General features: G+C 42.3%; 1 protein-coding gene across 4 annotated transcripts in view; it reads left to right on the top strand.

The window, feature by feature from the left end:
* DLG3 (discs large MAGUK scaffold protein 3) overlaps window positions 1-25,042 on the top strand; it is a 434,105-nt gene that overhangs the window by 263,696 nt on the left and 145,367 nt on the right. For all 4 annotated transcript variants that reach the window (XM_075835672.1, XM_075835673.1, XM_075835674.1 and 1 more), the window contains one exon: window positions 19,588-19,741. In XM_075835672.1, coding sequence (XP_075691787.1) covers window positions 19,588-19,741 — 154 coding nt within the window. The remainder of the gene's footprint in view (window positions 1-19,587; window positions 19,742-25,042) is intronic.

The raw sequence follows: 25,042 nt of genomic DNA on the forward strand, positions 1-25,042 counted from the left end.
GGTAGTTTTAATTTCCAAAGTGGGTTGACTCGAGGTTCAAAATAAATTTATTAATTTTATATTATAAACATAAACAAGTTGCACCTTGAAATGTTGTACCTTTTTTTACCCGAATGCCAGCCTACCGATGGGAGGGCATGTGAGTACTGACAATTCTCCAAGACCGCCATGAGGCGGATGTGCATCCTCAACTGCACAATCCTTCTTCCCCACGACCCCTGGTCAACAAGAAGAGGGAGTGTTCTATGACATCCTGTAAACCTGAGAGCAATACAGTTAGGTCCAGAATTATTTGGACAGTGACACAAGTTTTGTCATTTTAGCTGTTTACCAAACATATTGAATATACAGTTATATAATCAATAAAGTGCAGACTCTCCGCTTTAATTTGAGAGTATTCACATCCTAATTTGAGGAAGGATTTAGGAATTACAGCTCTTTAATATGTAGCTGCCTCTTTTTCAAGGGACCAAAAGTAATTGGACAAAAGCTGTTTAATGGGCGGCATGGGCAATTCCCATGTTAATCCATCATCAATTAAGCAGGTAAAAGGTCTAGTGTTGATTCCAGGTGGGGCATTTGCATTTGGAAGCTGTTGATGTGAACCCACATCATGAGGTCAAAGGAACTCTCAATGCAAGGGAACAGACCATCATTAGGCTGAAAAAAATGAAGAAATCCATTAGAGAGATAGCACAAATGTTAGGAGTGGCCTAATCCACAGTTTGCTACATTCTTGAAAAAAAAGAGCGTACTGGTGATCTCGTGAACTCCAAAAGGCCTGGACGTCCACGGAAGACAAGAGTGGTGGATGATCGCAGAATCCTTTCCATGGTGAAGAAAAACCACTTCAAAATATCTACCCAAGTGAAGAACACTCTCCTGGAAGTAGGTGTTTCGGTATCTAAGTCTACCATAAAGAAAAGACTTCATGAGAGCAAATACAGAGGGTTCACCACAAGGTGCAAACCATTAATCAGCCTCAAAAAGAGAAAGGCTAGATTAGACTTTGCCAAATAACATGTAGAAGAAGCCAGCCCAGTTCTGGAACAGCATTCTTTGGACAGATGAAACTAAGATCAACCTGTACCAGAATGATGGGAGGAAGAAAGTATGGAGAAGGCTTGAAACAGCTCATGATCCAAAGCACACGACATCCTCTGTAAAACATGGTGGAGGCAGTGCGATGGCATGGGCATGCATGGCTGACAAAGGCACTGGGTCACTAGTGTTTATTGATGATGTGACTGAAGACAGAAGCAGCCGGATGATTTCTGAAGTGTTCAGGTATATACTTTCTGCTCAGATTCAACCAAATACAGCAAGGTGGATTGGACGTCGCTTCACAGTACAGATGAACAATGACCCGAAACATACTGCATAAGCAACCCAGGAGGTTTTTAAGGAGAAAAAGTGGAATATTCTGCAATGGCCAAGTCAATCACCAGATCTCAACTAGATCGAGCATGCATTTCACTTGACAAAACTTAAGGCAGAAAGACCCACAAACAAGCAACAACTGAAGACAGCTGCAGTAAAGGCCTGGCAAAGCATCACAAAGGAGGAAACCCAGCGTATGGTGATGTCCATGGGTTCCAGACTTTAGGCAGTCATTGCCTGCAAAGGATTCTCTACAAAGTATTAAAAAAAAAAACATTTTAGATATGGTAATTTTAATTACTTTTTAGCCCCTGAAATGAGGAGGCTGTGTAGAATGGTTGCAATTCCTAAACGTTTCACAGGATATTTTTGTTCAACCTCTTGAATTAAACCTGAAAGTCTACACTTCAATTGCATCTCTGTTGTTTCATTTGAAATCCAATGTGGTGGCATGCAGAGCCCAAACATGAAGATTGTGTCACTGTCCAAATAATTCTGGACTCAACTGTATATCTAGCCCTATGTCATTGAGGTGCACCCCGTCCTGCAGTAACAAGCACCTGTTATCTCCTCCTGTGTCTGACAACCACTCCACCCCTGGCTCTGACATACCTGGAAACTCTCGTATTTAAGAGGCGCCTACCCCTCTCGATGGCATTTACTTCTCGGGCCCCCTGCCACACTGACCAAGGAACTACTTCTGCCCAGACTAGGACCAACTCTTGGAAAAAGACGCAAACCTTTCCAGGTCAGACTGTATTTAGGCAATTAACTCCCCCATGCGAGCTGAACACAAATCGTTACCCCCGATATGGATAACCAGGACCGTCGGTACCATTCAATGTCTGCTAATCGCTACCACCTTGGGGAAAGCCTGCAACCACCTGAGGCCCCGCCAGTAAATTTCCACATCCATGAAGCCCCGAGAGAGACCATCTGGCCGTATAGCGGCTCTGTGCTCAGCCCAGAACATAAACGAATGGCCGACGATCGATACTGTGGGACCTAAATCTTAAAAAAACAAAAGAAAATTAATGCAAAACCAAATTCGGGCAAATATAGCAATAAAAGCAATCAGAACGCCAGCGCCCGATGTACCGAACTTCGTCGCCTGACAATCCCAAACCGCAGGCGGTAGTAGCTGCACCTACACGGAAGGAATGCTTGCCAAATTCCTTCTCCAGCAAACCAGCCCTGGTCAATGCTTTTTTAAGCACAGCGGAAAACTGGAATTTAGTAAGCGGTTTCCCATCGGAATGTGAAAGAATTGTGTTAGTGACTGACGCACGGCGCAACTACTGTGACAACCACTCGACCGGACAGTCTGACCCAAGTACCGGCCGTAACGACACCCAACAACCCCTACAAACACATCCGTTTTGGACCTACGTATGTGGAAACAAACGCCGCTGTTAGACAGGGCAACATCATCGACAAACAAACCCCCGGGCCGAGACCCACTCGTGGGAACTAGCTCAGAAATGTGCAAGGCCTCAAAAAATGCAAGGACAAAAGCCACGGTAAATAAGGAAATTTCAAACAGGGAAGCACAGACTTCTGACAGAACGTGCAATAAATTCAGGAGGACCGGAAAATAAATGGCACGCCTCAACTCCCTTCTAACAGCCGTTTTCTTCCATCCCTTCAGTACCTGAACTATAAAAAAGGATTTAGTGACGTTGGGCCAGTTGCACAACTTAAAGAAAAAGGCTAAACCAGCGATACGTCGTTGGGCAGTTAAATCGGTAACACTACAGGCAAACAGGCAAGACCGGTACTCCAACACATACGATAGTCGAGGCTGCTCCTTGGGTCCGAACATGCAATCACCCACCACTTCCAACCACTCATCCCACGCTTTACCATAAACCGCCCAGGTAGACAGGGCAAGTGAAGACCTCACGAGGGGGATCAGCTGAGATCCAGTATCCTCCAAAGCGAATCCGAGCATCTGGTCCCTTCCAATTCTGCCTGTTCTGGACTCCCGGAATTTGGCGAGCCTGAAACTGGGTATTGTATTGGAGACACCAGAACACCTGGCGTCTAAGTAGAACAATCACCGGCTCTGACGAGGAACTAAGATGGTTAATGGCATGCACATCACTAGAGTTATCAGACCATAACAGTACTGAGGAATTAGAAATCCCCTCCCCCACAATTCAACTGCAACAATAATATGGAACAATTCTAGAAATGTTAAACTGCTAGACCAACTGCGCGAGCGCCACGAATCAGGCCAAGGGGCCACTTACTATAAGGAGCCGAATACTGTCGCAAAACTCTTGTTGCCTGAAGCATCTGTAAACAGCTCCATGTCCCGGGTTCGAGACTGCCAATGTCCTCCAACATGTATGACTGTTGTAATCCGCCATGAAAGCGTGCCACACCAGCAAATCGCTTCTAATAGCCGACGTCATACGGAGTAAGTGGGAGGAGGAACGTAAAACCCGCCGTATCTAGAGACAAACGACGCGAGAAAATTTGACCCATGGGCATAACTCTACTGGCGAACACCAACAACCCCAACAATGATTGCACCAGCCGGAGTTGTAATTTTTTTGGCCGCGATTGACAAAGACAAAACGGACCTCAACTTCTCCACTTTGTTGGTAGGCAAGTGGAAAACCATTTCCCTGCAATAGATTTCGATGCCCAGGAAAGACAATACAGTCGTAGGGCCTTCGATTTTTTTTTTCTGCGGAGGGGGGATTGCCGAAACAACATGCTAACAAACAAAGCGAGTCGAGCAAAAACCGGTAACGAGATGAGGAGGAGGGGCCTACAAAAAGGAAATTGTCTAAGTAGTGTGTCACCGACGAACAGCCCGTAATGTCCCTCAATACCCAATCTAGGAAAGAAGTGAAAACTTTAAAATAAAAACAGGAAATCGCATACCCCATAGGAAGACGCATGTCGTAGTAAAATTGTCCATCAAACTGGCAACCGAGTAAGTGGAAACAGTCAGGCTGGACGGGCAACAACTGAAGAGCCGACTCAATATCCGATTTTGCCATAGGGGAGCCCCAACCCGCTTGGCGAACTAACTCAACTGCTTTATCAAAAGTCACTTATGAAACCACCGCCAAGTCCTTGCTAATCCCATCATTCACCGAACTACCCTTGGGATAAGACAGATGGTGGATTAGGCAAAACGTACCCGGCTCCTTTTTAGGGACAACCCCTAAGGGAGAAACTCTTAAATTGGGAGAAGGTAAAACCGAGTGGGGGCCCGATATACAGCCCGCTTCCAACTCCTTTGAAAACGTATCACTAACTACTAGGGGGAACTCCCTAGCCGACCTCAAATTACCAGAAAAAGAGGGATCAGGGTTATAAACAAAGGGGATGAAAAAAAAACAAATGAAAAAAACGTTCAAAGTAGGGCGGCTTCCCCCCATCATGGGGTACCGATGTACCCAACCCAGCATCCATAGAACGCGCACCGAGTTCCTCAATCCTACCCGTATTATTGGAGCATGGCGCGGTGGCAAGCCGACGAGAGCAGCGGATGGCAGAATGGGAACCCCCGCATGTAGAGCAGTCATTGTTAAATTTGCATGACCCATAGAATTTACAGTGACCCTCATTGAAGAGCCAGCATGAGCTGGTTTGTCTATTAATGGTAGCCCAACCCAGATGGGGGGACCACCGAACGCAGCGGAGGAAGGGGCTGTTAGCTGAAAGGGCCGTTGCGACATCATAAGCCACAGCCAGACATCGGTCGCTCCCACCCATACTCCGTTTTTTTTATCTTTCCCTCTTTCTCCTAATGATAAATCTGCTCCCTCATCCAGAGGGGGACGGGAGGTGTTGTGCCAGTCTCTGCTGGATGTGGCCTGGGGAGTCGAAATAAGCATAGGCAGCTGCTATAAAATATAACCTTTAATAAATACCTTTAAAATTAGGTGTATAGACTCACAGGACAAACAGAAAAAATAATCGATATGTGGAGACCTCCAGTGTGCGAAAACTGTAAAAGCCCCTAAAAAATCCATTAACAGTAAAACAATAATATGCACAGCAAAGAGATAAGATGCATCGGAAATATACTAAAATCTGCACAATATGAGTTAATGTCTACTGAAAAATGGGTGGATCTTACCAGAATCAACGTTGGCTGTCTGTGCTCAAAGCATTTTAAATGGAGAAATCACAGACGCTAGGCCAGCGTTGGTCTGTGGAAAGAGAAGACAATCGTAGCCATCCCTATCTCACCCTAAGATTGAGAGAACAGGGCAGTTATTCAGACCTGTTTATCTGACCCTAAACAGGAAAGTTGCCCTTGGGGTTCCTTACCCTATCACAATTCCTCCATTATCCCAACGAGTTTCTGAGTAGGAAAGTTTCTGAGTATGGATTCTATGCTATGCTATTCTACTGTATGTAAAGGCATACAGTACATAAACAAATACTGCAAGACCTGTGGGGTCTACTATGGGATCCAATGGGCGACGTATGCCTAGTGGAATATATCTCAGCTTTTCGTCGAAGGCATAGTTTTGAAAAATCTACTGATGTATACCTCCAACGGAAAACATGAACATGATGTGAACAGAACCTAACCAATTTTTTCATACACCCCTTGGCTACACCCGATTCTGGAGACCACTCACGAATTGGAGGTTAGACGCCTTACGCCCATAAAAATGTAAATATATAGATAAAAGGGAAAAAACGAAGAGGAAGTGGCACTCCTCTAAGGTAATAACATTATGTGCAAGGCATATACACAACTTAAGTTTCTTTGAAATTAGACTCACCTAGTGCAGTTGTGCTGAAATAGGCACAACACTACTGCATTGCATCCGTGTGTCTATATGGTAGTAGTGGTAACCGGCTGTCACCCACTTCAATCTCAGGGATGAAGAAATCGTATGGCTAAAAGGAGGAAAAAGCATGCAGTCAAATGACTTTGACCTTATTAAGGGACCTGTTCAGTCCTGCAATGTGTATTCTGTACCAGAACACTGCAAGTTTTTTCCTCCTATCCATAAAATGTAAATATGGCACTTCTAATTTTTTTTAAAAATGTTGCACACTTGGTGCCCATTTCGGCCACGTTCACACGTGGCAGAATTTTTCTGCTGCAAATGTGGTTGCAGATTCGGGACAATTACGCAATGAATCTGCACCAACATTTGCATATTTGACAGGTAATTCAGACATTGCAGATATCACAGCGGATTTGCAACAGATTTCAGTTTTTGCATTGCAAACGCTGAAATTCGCAGTGAAATTCTGCTGCTTCTCCTTAACATAATGTGCATGCTGCCGAGGGGAAATTCTGCACCGCAGTCTAATTTCCAAAGTTATTTTCCGCAACGTCTGAACTAAGTTTCATAAAAATTAATAGAAACAAATGTAAAAAACGACTGCTGCAGAATTCCACTGCGGACTGTCCGCAAGCAGAATTAAACAGCAATTCTGCCACGTCTGCACGTGGCCTTATACCATTGCTTATGAGCATGTCCTGTCATCCGAACAAAAGCAAATGGTTTTGACTTCGACACTTCTCATAAAAAAATGAATTCTTTATTCCAATATATTCAAAAGCAAGGACATCAGATTCAAAAGGTCACTCTTGCTTACACGTTTCCGGCCAGTAGCCACTCTATGTCATACTTAGCTATACAGCTATGACTAAGGGCTATTAATAGCCGGAAACGCTTAAGCAGGAGTGACCTTTTGGATTTGAATGTCCTTGCTTTTAAATATGTTGGAATAAAGAATTATATTTTTTTACAAGAATTGCATGAGTGGAAACCTTTTTCTTTTCCTGTACTATCCTGGTGCAACACCAGACACTTGACGTGTACCTCCTGGTCTGTGAGCTGATTACTTTAGATATTGTTTACCTGTTATCCAATCCTTCAGGAACCAGATTAGGTAATAAACCTTACCAATTTTTCCCTATTGACCCCTATGGGTCATTTTCAATGTCAGACGGGAGTACCTCATCACGTCATCTGTGCCGGAACACTGACATCCTTTAGTAGGCCACTGGCCTTAGCCACTTCCCGACCGCCCACTGTATATTCACGTCGGCGCTTGCTGGGCTCTGTGCAGCGCCGACGTGAATTCACGGTGGGTGTTAAAAGCACGATCCGGGTGTCTCAGAGTAGCGCTGACACCCGGATCGCGCTGTTATCACCTGCCTCTGGTCCCGGAGATATGCTCGGGACCTGATTAGTTCAGGTCCCGGTCATGTGATCGCAGGGAAAGTGTGTTGTAGCAACGAACTGGAAAGTTTGTTGCTACAACAAACTTTCCCGGGGACCGATTGCAGGTGCTGCAATCGGTTATAAGGCAGAACCGGAGGCCATACAACGGCCCCCGGGTCTGCCATGCACAGCAGCCTATGAGAACCAGCCGGAGGCTGGTCCTCATAAGCTTCCGGTCAGTGTAACTCTCAGGGTATGTGCACACGCTATCTTCCTTTTACGGCTGAAATGACAGACTGTTTTCAGGAGAAAACAGCTGCCTCGTTTCAGCCGTAATTCTTCCTCCTCGCATTTTGCGAGGCTTGTCTGACAGGCGTAAATTTTGAGCTGTACTTCATTGAGTTCAATGAAGTACGGCTCAAATTACGTCTGAAAGAAGTGTCCTGCACTTCTTTCGACGAGGCTGTATTTTAACACGCCGTCGTTTGACAGCTGTCAAACGACGACGCGTAAATGACAGGTCGTCTGCACAGTACGTCGGCAAACCCATTCAGATGAATGAGCAGATGTTTGCCGACGTATTGTAGCCCTATTTTCAGACGTAAAACGAGGCATAATACGCCTCGTTTACGTCTGAAAATAGGTCGTGTGAACCCAGCCTCAGCGTCACACTTACCGTTTATAATACGTTACACTACCTAGGTAGTGTAATGTATTATAGCAGCGATCAGTGCTGCCAGTCTTCAAGTAAAACAAGTAAAAAGTAAAAAATAAAGTAATAAAAATATTTTATAAAAGTGTAAAAACAAGTTATAAAAGTTACAAAAACAAAAAATGCTTTTTTTCCTATAATAAGCCTTTTATTATAGGAAAAAAATGAAAATGTTAAAAAAAGTACACATATTTGGTATCACCGCGTTCATAACGACCCAAACTATAAAACTATAATATTATTTTTCCCGCACCGTGAACACCGCAAAAAAAATAATTAAAAAACAATGTCAGAATCACTATTTTTTGGTCATCAACCCTCCCAAAATATAGAATAAAAAGTGATCAAAAAGTCGCACATACCCCAAAATAGTACCAATAAAAACTACAACCCGTCCCGCAAATAAACAAGCCCTTACACCGCTTTTTTGACTGAAAAATAAAAAAATTATGGCTCTCAGAATATGGTGACACAGAAAATAAATAATTTTATCGAAAAGTGATTTTATTGCGCAATCGCCACAAAACATAAAAACCTATATATATATGGTATCGCCATAATCGTACCGACCCGCAGAATATAGTAAAATGTCATTTATAGCGCACGGGGAACACTGTAAAAAAAAAAATACAAAAAACATTGTCAGAATTTATGTTTCTTTGTCACTTTGCTTGCCAAAAAAATGGAATAAAAAGTGATTTAAAAAAAACACATGTACCCTAAAATGGTACCAATGAAAAGTACAGATTGTCCCGCAACAAATAAGTCCTCGCACGGCTACGGTGGAGAAAAAATAAAAAGTTCTGGCTCTCAGAATATGGCGATGCAAAATGTGCAGTGTTCCAAAAGCGGATAAGATCGGGCGCCATTTATCAGTGCAACACCGGCCACATATCTGTGAATTATTATTTATTTACCCCATTATTATACCCTCTTATTATGCCCTGATGTACTCTGTCCAGTTTACACATACCCCCACATTATAAATTGAAATACCAGCAAAACCCCAAACAGAACAGTTACCAAGCAAAATCTGCGCTCCAAAAGCCAAATGGTGTTCCCTCACTTCTGAGCCCCACAGCGTGCCCAAACACTAGCTTACGTCCACATATATGATATTTTATATCCGGGAGAACCCGCTCAACATTGTATGAGGTATTTGTCTTCAGTGGCACAAACTGGGCACAATATATTGTGCATTAAAATAGCATATCAGTGGAAAATTTTAATTTTCAATTTGCACCATCCGGTGTGCATTAACGCCTTCGCGCACCACAACTTAATAGCATGTCGTGGTGCGAGGGGTTATACATGGAGCGGGCTAATGTGCTGTACCCGCTCTATATTCTGCAGGTGTCCGCTGTGTATTACAGCTGACATCCGGGACTAACGGACAGGAACAGCGATCGCGCTGTTACAGGAGCCTGTAAAAATTATATTATACTGCAATACATTAGTATTGCAGTGTATTGTACCAGTGACCTAATGATCGCTCGTTCCAGTCCCCTAAAGGGACTCTTGGGAGGTTTCCACTGTTTTGTTACCTCAGGGGCTTTGCAAATGCGATATGACATCCGAAAACCATTCCAGGATAAATTTGAGCTCCAAAAGCCAAACATTGTTCCTTCCCTTCTGAGTCCTGCCGTGGGTCCAAACAGCAGTTTATTACCACATATGGTGTATTGCTGTAATCAGGACAAATTGCTTTACAAATTTTGGGGTGATTTTTCTCCTTTATTCATTGTAAAAATTAAACATTTCTATGTTTTTTCAGAAAAAAGTAGATTTTCATTTTCACGGCCTAATTCCTTCAAATTCAGCAAAAAAACTGTGGAGTCAAAATGCTAACTATATCCCTAGAAAAATTCCTTCAGGGGTGTAGTCTTCAAAATGGGGTCAGTTTTGGGGGGATTCCACTGTTTTGCTCCCTCCAGGGCATTGCAAACGCGACATGGCACTGAAAACCAATCCAGCAAAATCTGCGCTTCAAAATCCAAATGGCGCTCCTTCCCTTCTGAGCTCTGCCGTGGGTCCAAACAGCCGTTTAATACGACATATGGGGTATTGACGTAATCGGGAGAAGTAGCTTTACAAATTTTGGGGTGCTTTTTAATCTTTATTCCTTGCAAATATTATTTTTTTTTATATTTTTTCAGAAAAAAAGTAGACTTTCACTTTCACAGACAAACTCCAATAAATATAGCAAAAGACCTGTGGGGTCAAGATGCTAACTATACCCCTAGATAAATTCCTTGAGGTGTGTAGTTTCCAAAACCGTCTCACTTTTGGGGGATTTCCACTGTTTTGTCACCACAAGACCTCTTCAAACCTGACATGGTGCCTAAAATATATTCTAAAAAAAGGAGGCCCCAAAATCCACTAGGTGCTCCTTTGCTTCTGAGGCAGGTGTTTCAGTCCATTATCACACTAGAGCCACATGTGGGATATTTCTAAAAACTGCAGAATCTGGGCAATAAATATTGAGTTGCATTTCTCGGGTAAAACCTTCTGTGTTACAGGAAAAAATGTATTACAAATGAATTTCAGCAAAAAAAAAAAAATTTGTAAATTTCACCTCTACTTTGCTTTAATTCCTGTAAAGCGCCTAAAAGGTTAAGAAACTTTCTGAATGCTGTTTTGAATACTTTGAGGGGTGCAGTTTTTAATATGCGGTGATTTATGTGGTCTATCTAGTACATAAGGCCCTCAAAGCCACTTTAGAACTGAACTGGTCCCTGTAAAAATAGCCTTTTGAATTTTTTGGGAAAATGTGAGAAATTGCTGCTAAAGTTCTAAGCCTTGTAACATCCTAGAAAAATAAAATAATGTTCAAAAAACAATGCAAATATAAAGTAGACATATGGAATATGTAAAATAGTAACTATTTTGTGTGGTATTACTATCTGTTTTACAATTTAAAATGAGAAAATTCATAATTTTTGCAAATTTTCTCTAAATTTTGGTGTTTTTCACAAATAAGCAATGAATTTATTGACCAAATTTTTCCACTAACATAAAGTACAATATGTCACGAGAAAACAATCTCAGAATCGCTTGGCTAGGCAAAAGCATTCCAGAGTTATTAACACATAAATTGACACATGTCAGATTTGAGAATATGGGGCTGGTCATGAAGGCCAAAATGAGCTCGGTCTTGAAAGTGTTAAACAGCCTCTGGCCTGCAAGGGTAAGTGGCAGGGTAGAGGGCTAATGACTTCCTCCTCTGCTGCCGTAGTGAAGCAACTCGGTGCCTGGGCCCAACGGAGGATCCTCCGGTGGGCCAGTCCGACGCTGGCTATTTTAGTTAACCAAGCACTGAACAGTACTGTGTTTACAAGGAGTAGGCAAATTGTTGGAATTTGTAGCAGACGTTGGGGTGAAAACTATATTGAAAACTTGTCTTCAAGACCAAATGCCCCCAATTAAAATGTTTCTTTATAAATTATCGTGCCTCTTTAAAATGGATTTGGTAGTGGCATTTATACATAAAGAAACAATGGACACCAATATCCACAAAATATATATCTTTATTAGAAAAAAACATATGATTAAAATCATACATAGCGGTCACATTATCCATGAAAAAGTGGATCCCCACATAAGTCGGTCACAGCCTCAATGTAATAAAGTGCAAATAGTGCAAAAAAGAGGACTGGTAACTATATTACAAGATAAATATGGATGAAAGATCATCCAAAAATATAAGGCATAAACAGAAATCCAGTCCAATAGTAAGGCGGTATACAGACCAGAGCTATGAGGCGATGAGCTATGATAGCCCCCTAGAAGAAGCTACGTGCGAAACACGCGTTGGGGTTGGATCCCCTCATAGCTCTGGTCGGTATACCTCCTTAGGTTATGTTCACACACCAACTCAAAAACGTCTGAAAATACGGAGCTGTTTTCAAGGGAAAACAGCTCCTGATTTTAAGAAGTTTTTTAAGCCACTCGATTTTCATGGTGTTTTTTGCGGCATTTTTTACGGACGTTTTTGGAGCGGTTTTCCATCGTCAATGAAAAACGGCTCCGGAAATGTCCCAAGAAGTGACCTGCACTTCTTTTTCGCTGCCATCAGAACAGAACGCCGTTTTTCCCATTGAAATCAATGGGCAGATGTTTGGAGGCGTTCTGCTTCCGATTTTTCAGGCGTTTCGGCCCGAAAAAACGGCCAAAAATAGGCCGTGTAAACATACCCTCACTATTGGACTGGATTTCTGTTGATGCCTTATATTTTTGGATGATCCTTCATCCATATTAATCTTGTGATATAGTTACCAGTCCTCTTTTTTGCACTATTTGCACTTTATTACATTGAGGCTGTGACCCGACTTATGTGGGTATCCACTTTTTTATTGATAATGTGACCGCTATGTATTGTTTTAATCATACGGTTTTTCTAATAAGGATCTATATTTTGTTGATATTAGTTAGTGTGTGATTTATTGTATAGGTGTTGATAGTTCTAGTCATACAGTTCAAAGTAATTTTGCTATATGCAATTATTGGCCCATTTGTCTTAGTACGTGTTATAAGGGAACAATGGTTGTCCTTCTTTAAAACATAGGAAAGCTTTAATTTATTACTCCCACCAAGAATAAGAACAGATATTAAAGATTACTTTCAACCAACGATTTAGTTCCACGAAACAAGTGCTCCAGACGGAAAAAAAAACTTTATTGGGATCTCGTTGGTGTCGGTGAGATCTGTGTGCTCCTGTAGACCATTTTTTTTCTCCTTTTTTACATTATGTATGTGGACCAGTGTTTTGTTTATCCCTGCACACTCATAGACATGATAGTCTGGTCCACCCTTTGTCTAAACATTTCAAAAGTAAACAGGTAAATTTTTCTGAAAAATTTGTAAATACAGTATGTTTAGCAGGGAGTATTTCTACACTCCTCAACATTAAAATTGCAAAACCAAAAATAAAAAGTTTTGGAATTGTGGAAATCACATGATCAATAGACATGCTGTAAAGGATCTGCCAGGCACAACTTGTGATTATGTAATGATGGGGGTAGGGAAACGGACAAGTGAGCCCTAATTTACCCGCCACTCTGTCCCTGCCTACTTGCAACGACCCGCCCTAGGCAACGGGGTACAACTGGGCAGCGGTGCCTACTCTCAGTAAGTGCACGAGACAAACAGACAAGGGTACACAAAGCTAAGGGAAATGGGGCAGTTGCCCACGGCAACACCGTGAGCAACAAGAGTGGTGAACGAGCCGAGTCAAACCAGGAGTGTACGAGGTACCAAACGCAGAGCAGGAGAGTAGTCAGTAAGCCAGGGTCAGTATGGAGCAGGATCGAATAGTCAGAAGCTGTAGCTGGGCCAGGAAACCACACGAGAAGAATCACAAGCAAAGGAGGAACAGGAAAGGCAGGTATAAATAGACAGAGGGCGGGAGCTAGCTCCGTCTGGCCAGGCTGCGATAGGCTCTCCCACTCCTAAGCCTGCCATCCTGAGTGGTGGAAGATGGAGTCAGTCTCAGAGACATAGACTCAGGTGCAGACTGACTACCAATGGGCGTATACACAGAAGTTGTGCCTGGCAGATCCTTTACACATGCTAATGATATTCATATTATAAAACAATATGGAAACAAAATATTCCAAACATATTGCTTTATTGAGTATGGAGTATGAGCGCCACACGCAGAAATACACATACTTACAAGCCTTGGCATTCTATCAATGAGGTTATTAATAGTTGACTGAGGAATGTTATGCCACGCTGATTGCACTTGGGCACGCAAATCATCAAGATTGACTGCTGGCAGCTCCCTTTGCAATTGCCAACCAATGACGTCCCAGATTTGCTCGATAGGAGACAAGTCCAGAGACGCTGCAGGCCACGGTAGCACGTTTAAGTCACAAAGGCTGCTCCAGTAGCATGAGCAACATGCGGCCTGGCGTTGTCCTGCTGAAAAACGACTTCTGGAACGCTTTGGAGAAATGGCTGTACAACTGGTTCCATGACCAAATCAATGGAACACCGAGCTGTTAGTGTACCTGAAATGAAGACTAGAGGGGTCCGGGTACAGTACATTATGCCACCCAAAACCATTATCCCAGGAGTAGGACCGGTGTGACGTTTCCTTTTGAAGGCCTCTTCATGTCGTTGCCCATATGGTCTCCAGACCAATCCCCGGTTATCATTGCGCCCAAGACTAAAACGGGTCTCTCAGCTTAAGAGGATATACCTCCTTTATATCCTCCATTGCCGTCTTTCTGTGCACCATGATAACCTTTGAGAGCGGTGGCGTGTGGTCAATGGAACACCTGTAGCTGGACGTCTGCCTCGTAGCCCAATGTCGTGAAAACACCTTCTGGTGGTTTGTGTCGACACTCGTTGCAGTGCCGGATTAAGTAGACCATAGGCCCTGGGCTGTTAGACAAGCTTGGGCCCCCCTCTCCACCACCGCCCTGCAACGTTGTGTCTATATTAAACCTTTCTGTGTGAGAAATGACAAATGGGTGTTACGATTCCCCTTGTTCAAGGGCTGTGTCCCTACATACTGACAGTCGCCAACCATCGCTGACTGTATCATACTGTGTATCCCACATCCTCTTGACAATGGGAATGGTAACACAAATTTGTCTATTAGTCCTGGGTACACAAATACTTTTTATAGAATACAAGTATTTCCTACAACAGACCTTTTAGGAGAGGGGACAGATCTATAATTTCAATGACTCACAAGTGATGTCTTCTCTGATGGGAGTCGTTCTATTTTCTTCTTTTCTCCATCTTCACAGATCGTTATGGCGACTTCTCCTGATGACTGCAGAGTTTCCTGATGAGACATTTTTGCCCATTGATTCTGCAGCCATTTTCAGCGTCTATAGCAACATAAAAATTCAGAAACGAAACACCCTAAAATGTTTTATACCCCAAACCAAACTCCTAAGCAAATTTAGACCCCACGCCCGTAAATTAACTTAGACCAATAAATTCAGTCCCCAAGGGGTAACTAAACTTTTAAAAAACATTTGGCGCGTGATAGTGAGATGTCAGAACTTTTGATCGATGGGGGTCCGATCACAGAGACACGGCTACATATTCAAACCACACACTATATACACACAGTAAATGCACACACTTACACTATATAGACTTACATTATACACACTATAAACTCTATACACACAGCACACACTATATAGACTTACAATATATACACTATACACACACTATGTAGACTTACACTATATACACACGCTATATAGACTTACATTATACACACATACTTTATTTACACACACACACACACACACACACACACACACACACACACACACACACACACACACACACACTATAGAATATATACACTATACACATGTTATATGCAGTATACACACACACACTTACACTATATAGACTTACATTTAACACACTATAAACTCTATACACACAGCACACATTATATAGACTTACATTATATACACTATACACACATACTATATAGACTTACGCTATATAGACTTACATTATACGCACACACTTTCTTTATACACACACTATAGAATATATACACTATACACACGTTATATGCAATGTACACACACACTATATAGACTTACATTTAACACACTATAAGCTCTATACACACAGCACACACTATATAGACTTACATTATAAACACACACACACTATATAGACTTACATTTAACACACTATAAACTCTATACACACACCGCACACTATATAGAGTTACATTATAAACACACACTTACACTATATAGACTTACATTTAACACACTATAAACGCTATACACACACACACCGCACACTATATAGACTTACACTATATACACTATACACACACTACACACTATATAGACTTACATTATGTTTGCTATATACACATCACATTTACCAGAGCCTCTTCCTCTGCGGTGCTTGTGCTTGGGTACAGCCTACAGGACCTTGATCATGTGACTGTGATGTCTCTACAGGTTCTTCGCCTCCTAGTTTCTGTCTTGCCGTGATCAAGCAGCTGCTGGACGTGTGGACAGTGCACAGCAACACAGAGGAGCAGACTGTCAGGGAGAGTGACTCCAGCACCTGCCCATCATTATGTCTGACAATCTGCAGCTGATGTGCTGTGCTGCCAGCCCCCTGTTTCCTGGCCGAAATTTACTCCCCCTTCACATCCCCACCCCCACCACTTCATCAGCAGGTGGGACCGATGACTGCGAGAATGTGGTAGGCAGAAGTCCTGGATAGTTTTTTTTAACTTATGTGCAGTTTGGGCGGCCGTGGGCCCCCTGGAAGCCTTGGGCCCTGGGCTGCTGCCCAAACCGCCCATATGAGGATCCGCCACTGACTCGTTGCTGCCCTAGGCTAGGAACGTGACGTCCAATTTTACTTGCAGTACAGAATAGATTACTACGCACCATTCTTCCAATCAGACGATCCGTCCGTGCAGAGGTTCACCTCCACGGACCTCTTGGTGTCTTTCCCGTTTGTTGTTGATGATCTCACAACCTCTGGGACACGCAACGTTGAACAGTGTTGACATCATGGCCTAGTCGCGTAGTGATCTGCCAGAGTGATAAAACAAGGTCTCTCAGTTCAAGGATTCTGTCCTCTCAGTTTGTGACAAGTGGCAATAACTGTCAAGTCAACGAACGGGAGGCATCGCACAATCATCCCACACCACTTGGTCCGATTTTTGAGGTTTCATCTGGCTAAAAAAACTTTGCTTTCAATCTGGCTTTTATGCCCCTCCCACATGCCACAGATTGGAGCCAGGTGCTTGAAAATGTGATAACTTGCAGATCTTAGTGACACCTACTGCTTCCTTGATTTGCATTACCTTATGGCTTGCCCTTCTTGGTGTTGTAATTTCAATGTTAAAGAGGCTCTGTCACCAGATTTTGCAACCCCTATCTCCTATTGCAGCAGATCGGCGCTGCAATGTAGATAAGAGTAACGTTTTGTTTTTTTTAAAAAACAAGCATTTTTGGCCAAGTTATGACCATTTTTATATTTATGCAAATGAGGCTTTCTAAAATACAACTGGGCGTGTTTAAAGTAAAAGTACAACTGGGCGTGTTTAAAGTAAAAGTACAACTGGGCGTGTATTATGTGCGTACATCTGGGCGTTTTTACTTCTTTTACTAGCTGGGCGTTGTGAATGGGAGTGTATGATGCTGACGAATCAGCATCATCCACTTCTCTTCGTTAACACCCAGCTTCTGGCAGTGCACAGACACAGCGTGTTCTCGAGAGATCACGCTGTGACGTCACGCACTTCTTGCCTCAGGTCCTGCATCGTGTCGGACGAGCGAGGACACATCGGCACCAGAGGCTACAGTTAATTCTGCAGCAGCATCAGCGTTTGCAGGTAAGTAGCTACATCGACTTACCTGCAAACGCCGATGCTGCTGCAGAATCAACTGTAGCCTCTGGTGCCGATGTGTCCTCGCTCGTCCGACACGATGCAGGACCTGGGGCAGGAAGTGAGTGACGTCACAGCGTGATCTCTCGAGAACACGCTGTGTCTGTGCACTGCCAGAAGCTGGGTGTTAACGAAGAGAAGTGGATGATGCTGATTCGTCAGCATCATACACTCCCATTCACAACGCCCAGCTAGTAAAAGAAGTAAAAACGCCCAGATGTACACACACAATACACGCCCAGTTGTACTTTTACTTTAAACACGCCCAGTTGTACTTTAGAAAGCCTCATTTGCATAAATATTAAAATGGTCATAACTTGGCCAAAAATGCTCGTTTTAAAAAAAAACAAACACGTTACTCTTATCTACATTGCAGCGCCGATCTGCTGCAATAGGAGATAGGGGTTGCAAAATCTGGTGACAGAGCCTCTTTAAGGAGTGTATATACAGTGAAACCTCTTTCAGGTGACCACCCAAAAATCGAGCGGGCAGTATGCATAGCTGTCACAGGAAATTTTATCTAGATAATGCGGTGGTCTTTTTTTTGTTATGATTTATATACACATTATTGTTTGCTTTGATAGCATTTTAGCATCTTTGGACAATGATTGGCAGGGGAGCGTTCTTTTGGGGGAATACTATGTGTAGTTTTTTTTTACTTTTTCTTTTTTTATCTTTATGGCCTATGACCTGTCCCTCAAAGGTCAGAAAAGACATTAAACAGACTGTTATTTAATTTTATTTTTTTAAACCATACCTCTCCCTTGTAACCGGCGCTGCACAGCAGCCCCAGTTACAGGGAAAGTCAGACCTGTTCGGCTGAGTTCTCACGGGGTGGATATGCTGCGTAAAAGCACACAGCGTATCCGCCCAGTGCGCTGCATGGAATTCCGGGCGAAAATCCGCACCAAACAGTGGCGCAGTTTTTCACCCGGAATATCTTCTGCAGAAAACTGCAACGTGTCAACTGACCCTTATAGTGACTATAGTTACTATTAGGGCTGTGCTGGGTCTAGTTAGACCCAGCAGCAGCCTCCTCCAACCAGCGACAATGTGACCACCAATAACTCTATTCTATACATAGCGCTCATTGAGCACTGTGTACACGAGCACAGAGAAGACAGAAGCCGTGAAAACTGCTTCCGTCTTCTCTCCAGGTTCCCTGGCAGTCTCTGACTGCTTTGGCACCTGACATTCGTATATATATAGCGGGTGGTACATAACTGGTTAAAGAGCTTAACAAAACATGTTAAAAATGCCTGGCCAATCTTGATAATTTCATGGGTTTATTCTCCTTGCTCAAGACCTATAGGCTATGTTCAGACGTGGCGGTGTTTTTCTACTGCAAATGTTGGTGCAGATTTGGGGAAATTACGCAACGAATCTGCACCAAGATTTGCATATTTTACAGGTAATTCAGACGTTGCAGATATCACAGCGGACTTGCCACAGATTTCAGTTTTTGCATTGAAAAGGCTGAAATCCACAGTGAAATTCTGCTGCTTCTCCGCAACATAATGTGCATGCTGCAGAGGGGAAATTCTGCACCGCAGCTTGATTTCCGCACAGTTAATTTCTGCAACGTCTGAACTAAGTTTCCTAAAAATGTATAGAAAGAAATGAAAAAAACGGCTGCTGCAGAATTTCACTGCGGAATGTCCGCAGCGGAATTCAACAGCAATTTTGCCACGTCTGAATGTGCCGTAACCATGTTACTACCAGTTACATACGTATTATACACTACACACTACATAATCACGATAGCATTTTTATTATTCATCTAAATGTAGCAAACATTGTTCTGCCATATTCTCCCAATGTTAATATGGGCTGTTTAGCCTAGCTCTTTGCATATTGTTAGGTTTTATACATTTACCAATGGGATTTGTTGTATTATATCTCTAATCTTTCTTTTGAATTTACAGCTTTCACTGTTGATAATCACATAAGCCATAACTCCACTCTGGGAGGATACCTGAGCAGCGTAGAGAGTAAATCTCCTTATCAGCCCCCTCAGGTCACTCCGTCTAGATACTCTCCTGTTCCTCGACATATGCTGGGAGAAGAAGATTTCACTAGGTGAGGCTTAGGTGTAAGACGAAGGTATAAAGCATGACCGTATTGTTAAGATTGTATCTAAACAACAGTGTGATTACCTTTTTAAGTTTGTCGTTACTTATGAAGTAGAACAAGTTATTAAGAAATCAATGTTCTTAGACATTTGCCACATTGTACTGTGCCAGTTATCATTATAGTCTGTAACGTAAAGAAATCTGACAGCTTTCTAATGAGAGTAACTCTAAACTCAGTAACGTTGTTAACAAGTCAGAACAGGAGTGTTCAAATAGTGACAGAAGGCAAAAAATTCAGTAGTTTCCACCTCCCACTTCAGGCTGACATAGACAAGAAGGGCACGGTAGAACATGGAGTCTGCAGATTTTATAGCCGGGTGAGTTTTTTGTTTACAACTATTTATGCACTTGGTACAGATGAGTAATTGTATTGAAAAGCAGGAATAAGCAGATGCTGAACACCGAATATGACAAGTGATCTACAAAGGAAAGCACAATTGGTACTACCGCATTTCACTGGTGGTATTTGCTAATAGATTGATAGAGCGGGCACAAGGCGTGCTATTGAATTGATATGTCATCCTAAAGTTTATCTCCCACTTCAAATACGTCACTAGAATACGCTTGCTAGTTAAATGAAACCTAATATGGGAAGTTTGTGCATTACATCCCTCCCAGGGAACCTATTCTATTTACCATGTATGATGTCCTGCTAATACTGCTCAAATAATTACAAAATGACTACAAAGGAGTCACTTGATATAGTAAGGGCACGTTCACACGTGGCGTAATTGCTGTGGAATTCCGCTGCGGACAGTCCGCACTGGAAATCCTCAGCAGACAGTCTGTCCATTGGTTTCCACACCTTTTTAGTTAGGTTCGTGCAGACGTGGCGGAAAACTCAGCTGCGGACTATAGGCTGCGGTGCGGAATTTGGTGTCCGCAGCATACACTGGCTGTTGCGGACTTGATGCGTAATTGTGGCGGAATTTCTCCATTGACTTCAATGGAGTTGCAAAATTATGCAATGAAATCCACAGATGTTATGTGTGTTGCGTTGCGAATTGCTTTAATGAACAGGATATTTCCTCATTCTGGCTGGACCGATGTGTTTCGAGGTCTATACTCAGACTGGGATGGAAAGTTTTAAAAGACAGCAGGATGTACTCCTCACCTGAATCCGCAACGACTAATCCGCAGCAATTTACTGCACATTTTAGGCAAAGGCGCAACGGAATCTGCAATGCAGATTATGTGCGGCATTGATGCGGACAGTGTCTGTAGAAATACGTCACGTCTCAACATGCCCTAACTCTTGCAAACATGTGACTCGAAAGCTGTCTGCCCTCACTTCCCAGGATGCCCTCCAAAAGGGCAAAGAACCAATCTTGTTTGTGGTCACTTTTCAGTGCCCACGCCTCTCAGTGTTTTAGCTGAATGAAGGGCTTCCATTCCAAGCTACGTCTCGAGAATGGCATCCTTTTGTAGACTGTTCTGTTTGGAATCTCACGTATACACTTTGGATACTGAGACACCTTGACAATGATTATTGCTGAAATTCTACTATGGGGCTCAGCAAACATCGACACTCCCGCTGTGGTGAAACTACAACTCCCAGCATGCCCTGACAGCAAAAGTCTTTATTATTCCATCCAAGGGCTGTCAGGGAATGCTGGGAAGTATCATTTTACAACAGCTGAAGTGCCGAAAGTTGTTGACCCCTGTTCTACTAGGATAACAAGATTAAATGATCAAATACAAAAATGAAATATATTCCAAAATTGTCTCATATTCCATGTATAATTTAAATATTCTGAAAAGTTACAAATAACAGGCGCACCATGCATAGATTTAATGACCATTGTCAGGCACATGGGGGCAGTGATGAGATATTCTGCTTTCCCTGTGTATTAACTAGACACATTGATGATCTCTGTGACAAGGAAATAGACATAGTTTGACATGCTGGTAGCCTCCTGTTCATGTAGACTTCTGGAATATGTTTGTTGTTTGTAAGTATTGATCATATTATAGGGAAACTTGCCCTTTAAAAGGATGAACAGGCAGGTATGATGTTTGTAGAGCTTCAGGTAACAACCAGGAAACGGATGACAGAGACAACCAGGAAAGAGCTCACAAAGACAACAGTCACGGTTAGCTGTAAACATAGAAAACATAAAGGAAAGACATTATTATAAAATACATATACATTGTTGAAACATCCCTGATACTGCATCATTTCAGCATGTAAATTGATTAATAAGACTTCTACCACTACCTAGCATCATTAGAATAGCTTAAAGTTGACAAGTCATGTTTATCTGCGGACAGCAAGTTATAGATCAGGAGGAGCTGAACAGATTAATAGATCATATTTTGCAAAAAGATTCAGTATAACTTGTAATTTACTGTTCACTTTAAAATCTTTTTAATTAGTAAAATCTTATCAGCATGCACTTGATCTCCAGTTTATATTTACATTACATAAGGGGAAGGTTTACATGCTTGCACTGAATAGCACTATACACACCTTTCCTTTAACCCCTTAGTGGCCAAGCCATTTATTTTTTTTCATTTTCGTTTTACACTCCCCGCCTTCTTTTTTATTTTTCCGTCAATAGCGTGGTGTGAGGGCTTGTTATGTACTGGGAATAATCGAAGTGATGTGGAATTGGAAAAAACTGCGATTCCTCCATTTTCTTTTGGGTTCCGTTTTTACGTCTTTCACCGTGCGGTAAAAATTCCAAATATTTTGTTCGTCAATACGATTACAGCGATACCATATTTCTATCGTTTTTTTTAAATGTTTTACTAGTTTTATAAAGAAAAAACAATTTGTTGGAAGAAAAACTAACTTTTTTTTTTCCATATTCTGTAAGCCATAATATTTTCGTGGATTGAGTAGTGTGAGGGCTTATTTTTTGCAGCACACACTGTGGTTTTTATTGGTAACGTTTTTTGGTACGTATGACTTTTTGATCACTTTTTATTACAGTTTTTTTCACAGCTAAGTTAACAAAAAATCAGCAATTCTGGCGGTTTATTTTTTTTTCTTTTTACGGCGTTTACTGTGCGCATTACATAATGGCATATTGTAATAGTTTGGACTTTTACTGATGCAGCGATACCAATTTGTTTTTTTTTAACTTTTAATGTCTTTTTTTAAATGTCACTACTAAAAACTTTATTTAACTTTATATTTTACACATTCTATTAGGCCACCTAGGTGACTTGAACCAGCGATCGTTATTGCAGTATATTGTAATTTTTACAGGCATCTGTTAAGCCCTGCCACAGGCAGAGTGAAGGCAGTACAGGGGGCCTTCATTAGGCCCCTGGGCTGCCATGACAGCCATTAGCGACCCTCAATCGCGCTATGGGGCCGCCAATGAGCTGTCGAAGGGGGGCGCCCTCTCTATAACGCCTCAGATGCTGCGGTCGCGATTGGGGTATTAGAGTATGGCGCACACCGCGTGAGCGCGCTCCATACTTCTTCACCTTGACGTAAAAGCACATCAAGGTGCGTTAAGGGGTTAAATAGATTTTCCTGTTAAGAATATTATGTTTATTTAACTAGAGCACCAAATTAGAAAGACATTTTGTATTTAAACTAAGCATGAAGTGCTCTAAAATCTCCTGCTAGATGGCTGCGCTGACTCTGGACTTGATATAACACAGTCGACCAACACTGTTGCTCAGTGGTCCAAAGTCCTGTTTTCAGATGAAAGTAAATTTTGCATTTCATTTGGAAATCAAGGTTCCAGAGTCTGGAGGAAGAGTGGAGAGGCATCAATCCAAGTTGCTTGCAGTCCAGTGTGAAGTTTCCGCAGTCAGTGATGGTTTGGGGAGCCATGTCATCTGCTGGTGTTGGTCCACTGTGTTATATCAGGTCCAGAGTCAGCGCAGCGACTAGAAGGAAATTTTCGAGCACTTCATGCTTCTCTCTGCTGACAAGCTTTATGGAGATGCTGATTTCATTTTCCAGCAGGACTTGGCACCTGTCCACACTGCCAAAAGTACCAATACCTGGTTTAACCAGTTAGTGACCGCCAATACGCCTTTTCACGGCGGCCACTAATGGGCTTTATTCTGATGCAATAGCCTTTTCACGGCGCTGCATCAGAATAAATAAACAGAGGAGGGAGCCGTTGAATCTCCCTGCTCTCAGCTAGCTGAGGGCTGGGGGCAGCTCTGCTCTAACGGGTGATATCGATATCAGTATCGATCTCACCCGTTTAACCCCTCAGATGCGGCGCTAAATAGCGAGCGCCGCATCTGAGTGGTTTTAGAGAGAGGGAGGGAGCTCCCTCTCTCATCGCACCAGCACCCGGCAATAAGATCGTCGGGTGTCGTGTCTGCTAGGCCAAAGTTGCATAAAGTTAATTAAAAAAAAAAGTGAAAAAAAAATGAAAACCCACTTTTTCCCCTTACAAAATGCTTTATTATTAAAAAAACAAAATAAAGTAAAAAAGTCACACATATTTGGTATTGCCGCGTCCATAACGACCCCAACTATAAAGCTATTACATTATTTAACCCGCACGGTGAACGCCGTAAAAAAATAAAATAAGAAACAATGCCAGAATTGCTGTTTTCTGTGAATCCTGCCATTAAAAAAAATGTGATAAAAAGTGTTCAATAAGTCGCATCTACTCCAAAATGGTACCAATAAAAACTACAAGTCGTCCCGCAAAAAAAGAAAGCCCTCATACAGCTGCATCGGCGGAAAAATAAAAATGTTATGGCTCTTCAAATATGGAGACACAAACTCAAATAATTTTGAAAAAAAGTGGTTTTACTGTGTAAAAGTAGTAAAACATAAAAAAAATCTATATATATTTGGTATTGTTGCAATCGTAACAACCCGCTGAATAAAGTTATTGTGTTATTTATACCACACGGTAAACGGTGTAGATTTAGGACGCAAAAAAGAGTGGCAAAATTTCAGGTTTTTTTCTATCCCCCCCCACAAATAGAAGTTAATAAAAGTTAAAGAGAACCTTTCACCTCCCCATACATGTGCAGCTGAGTGCAGCATGTAATGGGGAGGGCTGCACAAACCCTGGGGCACTTGACATTTTTTTTCTACCTCGCTCCGTTATTTAGATATCGGTGCCGTTATATTTGGCGCCCGATATTTAAATAACCCCCTGAATAGTCAACTGGGCGTGTACTGGCAAGAGCGAGCAGAGAAAGTGCACGCTCTCTCTCTTCAGCTTTCAAGATTAGTCTTCTGCCGAACTGGCAAGGGGGCGTGTTACTGCTACGGACATTGTAAGCACTCCCCAGCTTACACAGTCTGTACAGT

Source organism: Rhinoderma darwinii, chromosome 8 (genome assembly GCF_050947455.1).
Source record: "Rhinoderma darwinii isolate aRhiDar2 chromosome 8, aRhiDar2.hap1, whole genome shotgun sequence".
Taxonomy (NCBI): domain Eukaryota; kingdom Metazoa; phylum Chordata; class Amphibia; order Anura; family Rhinodermatidae; genus Rhinoderma; species Rhinoderma darwinii.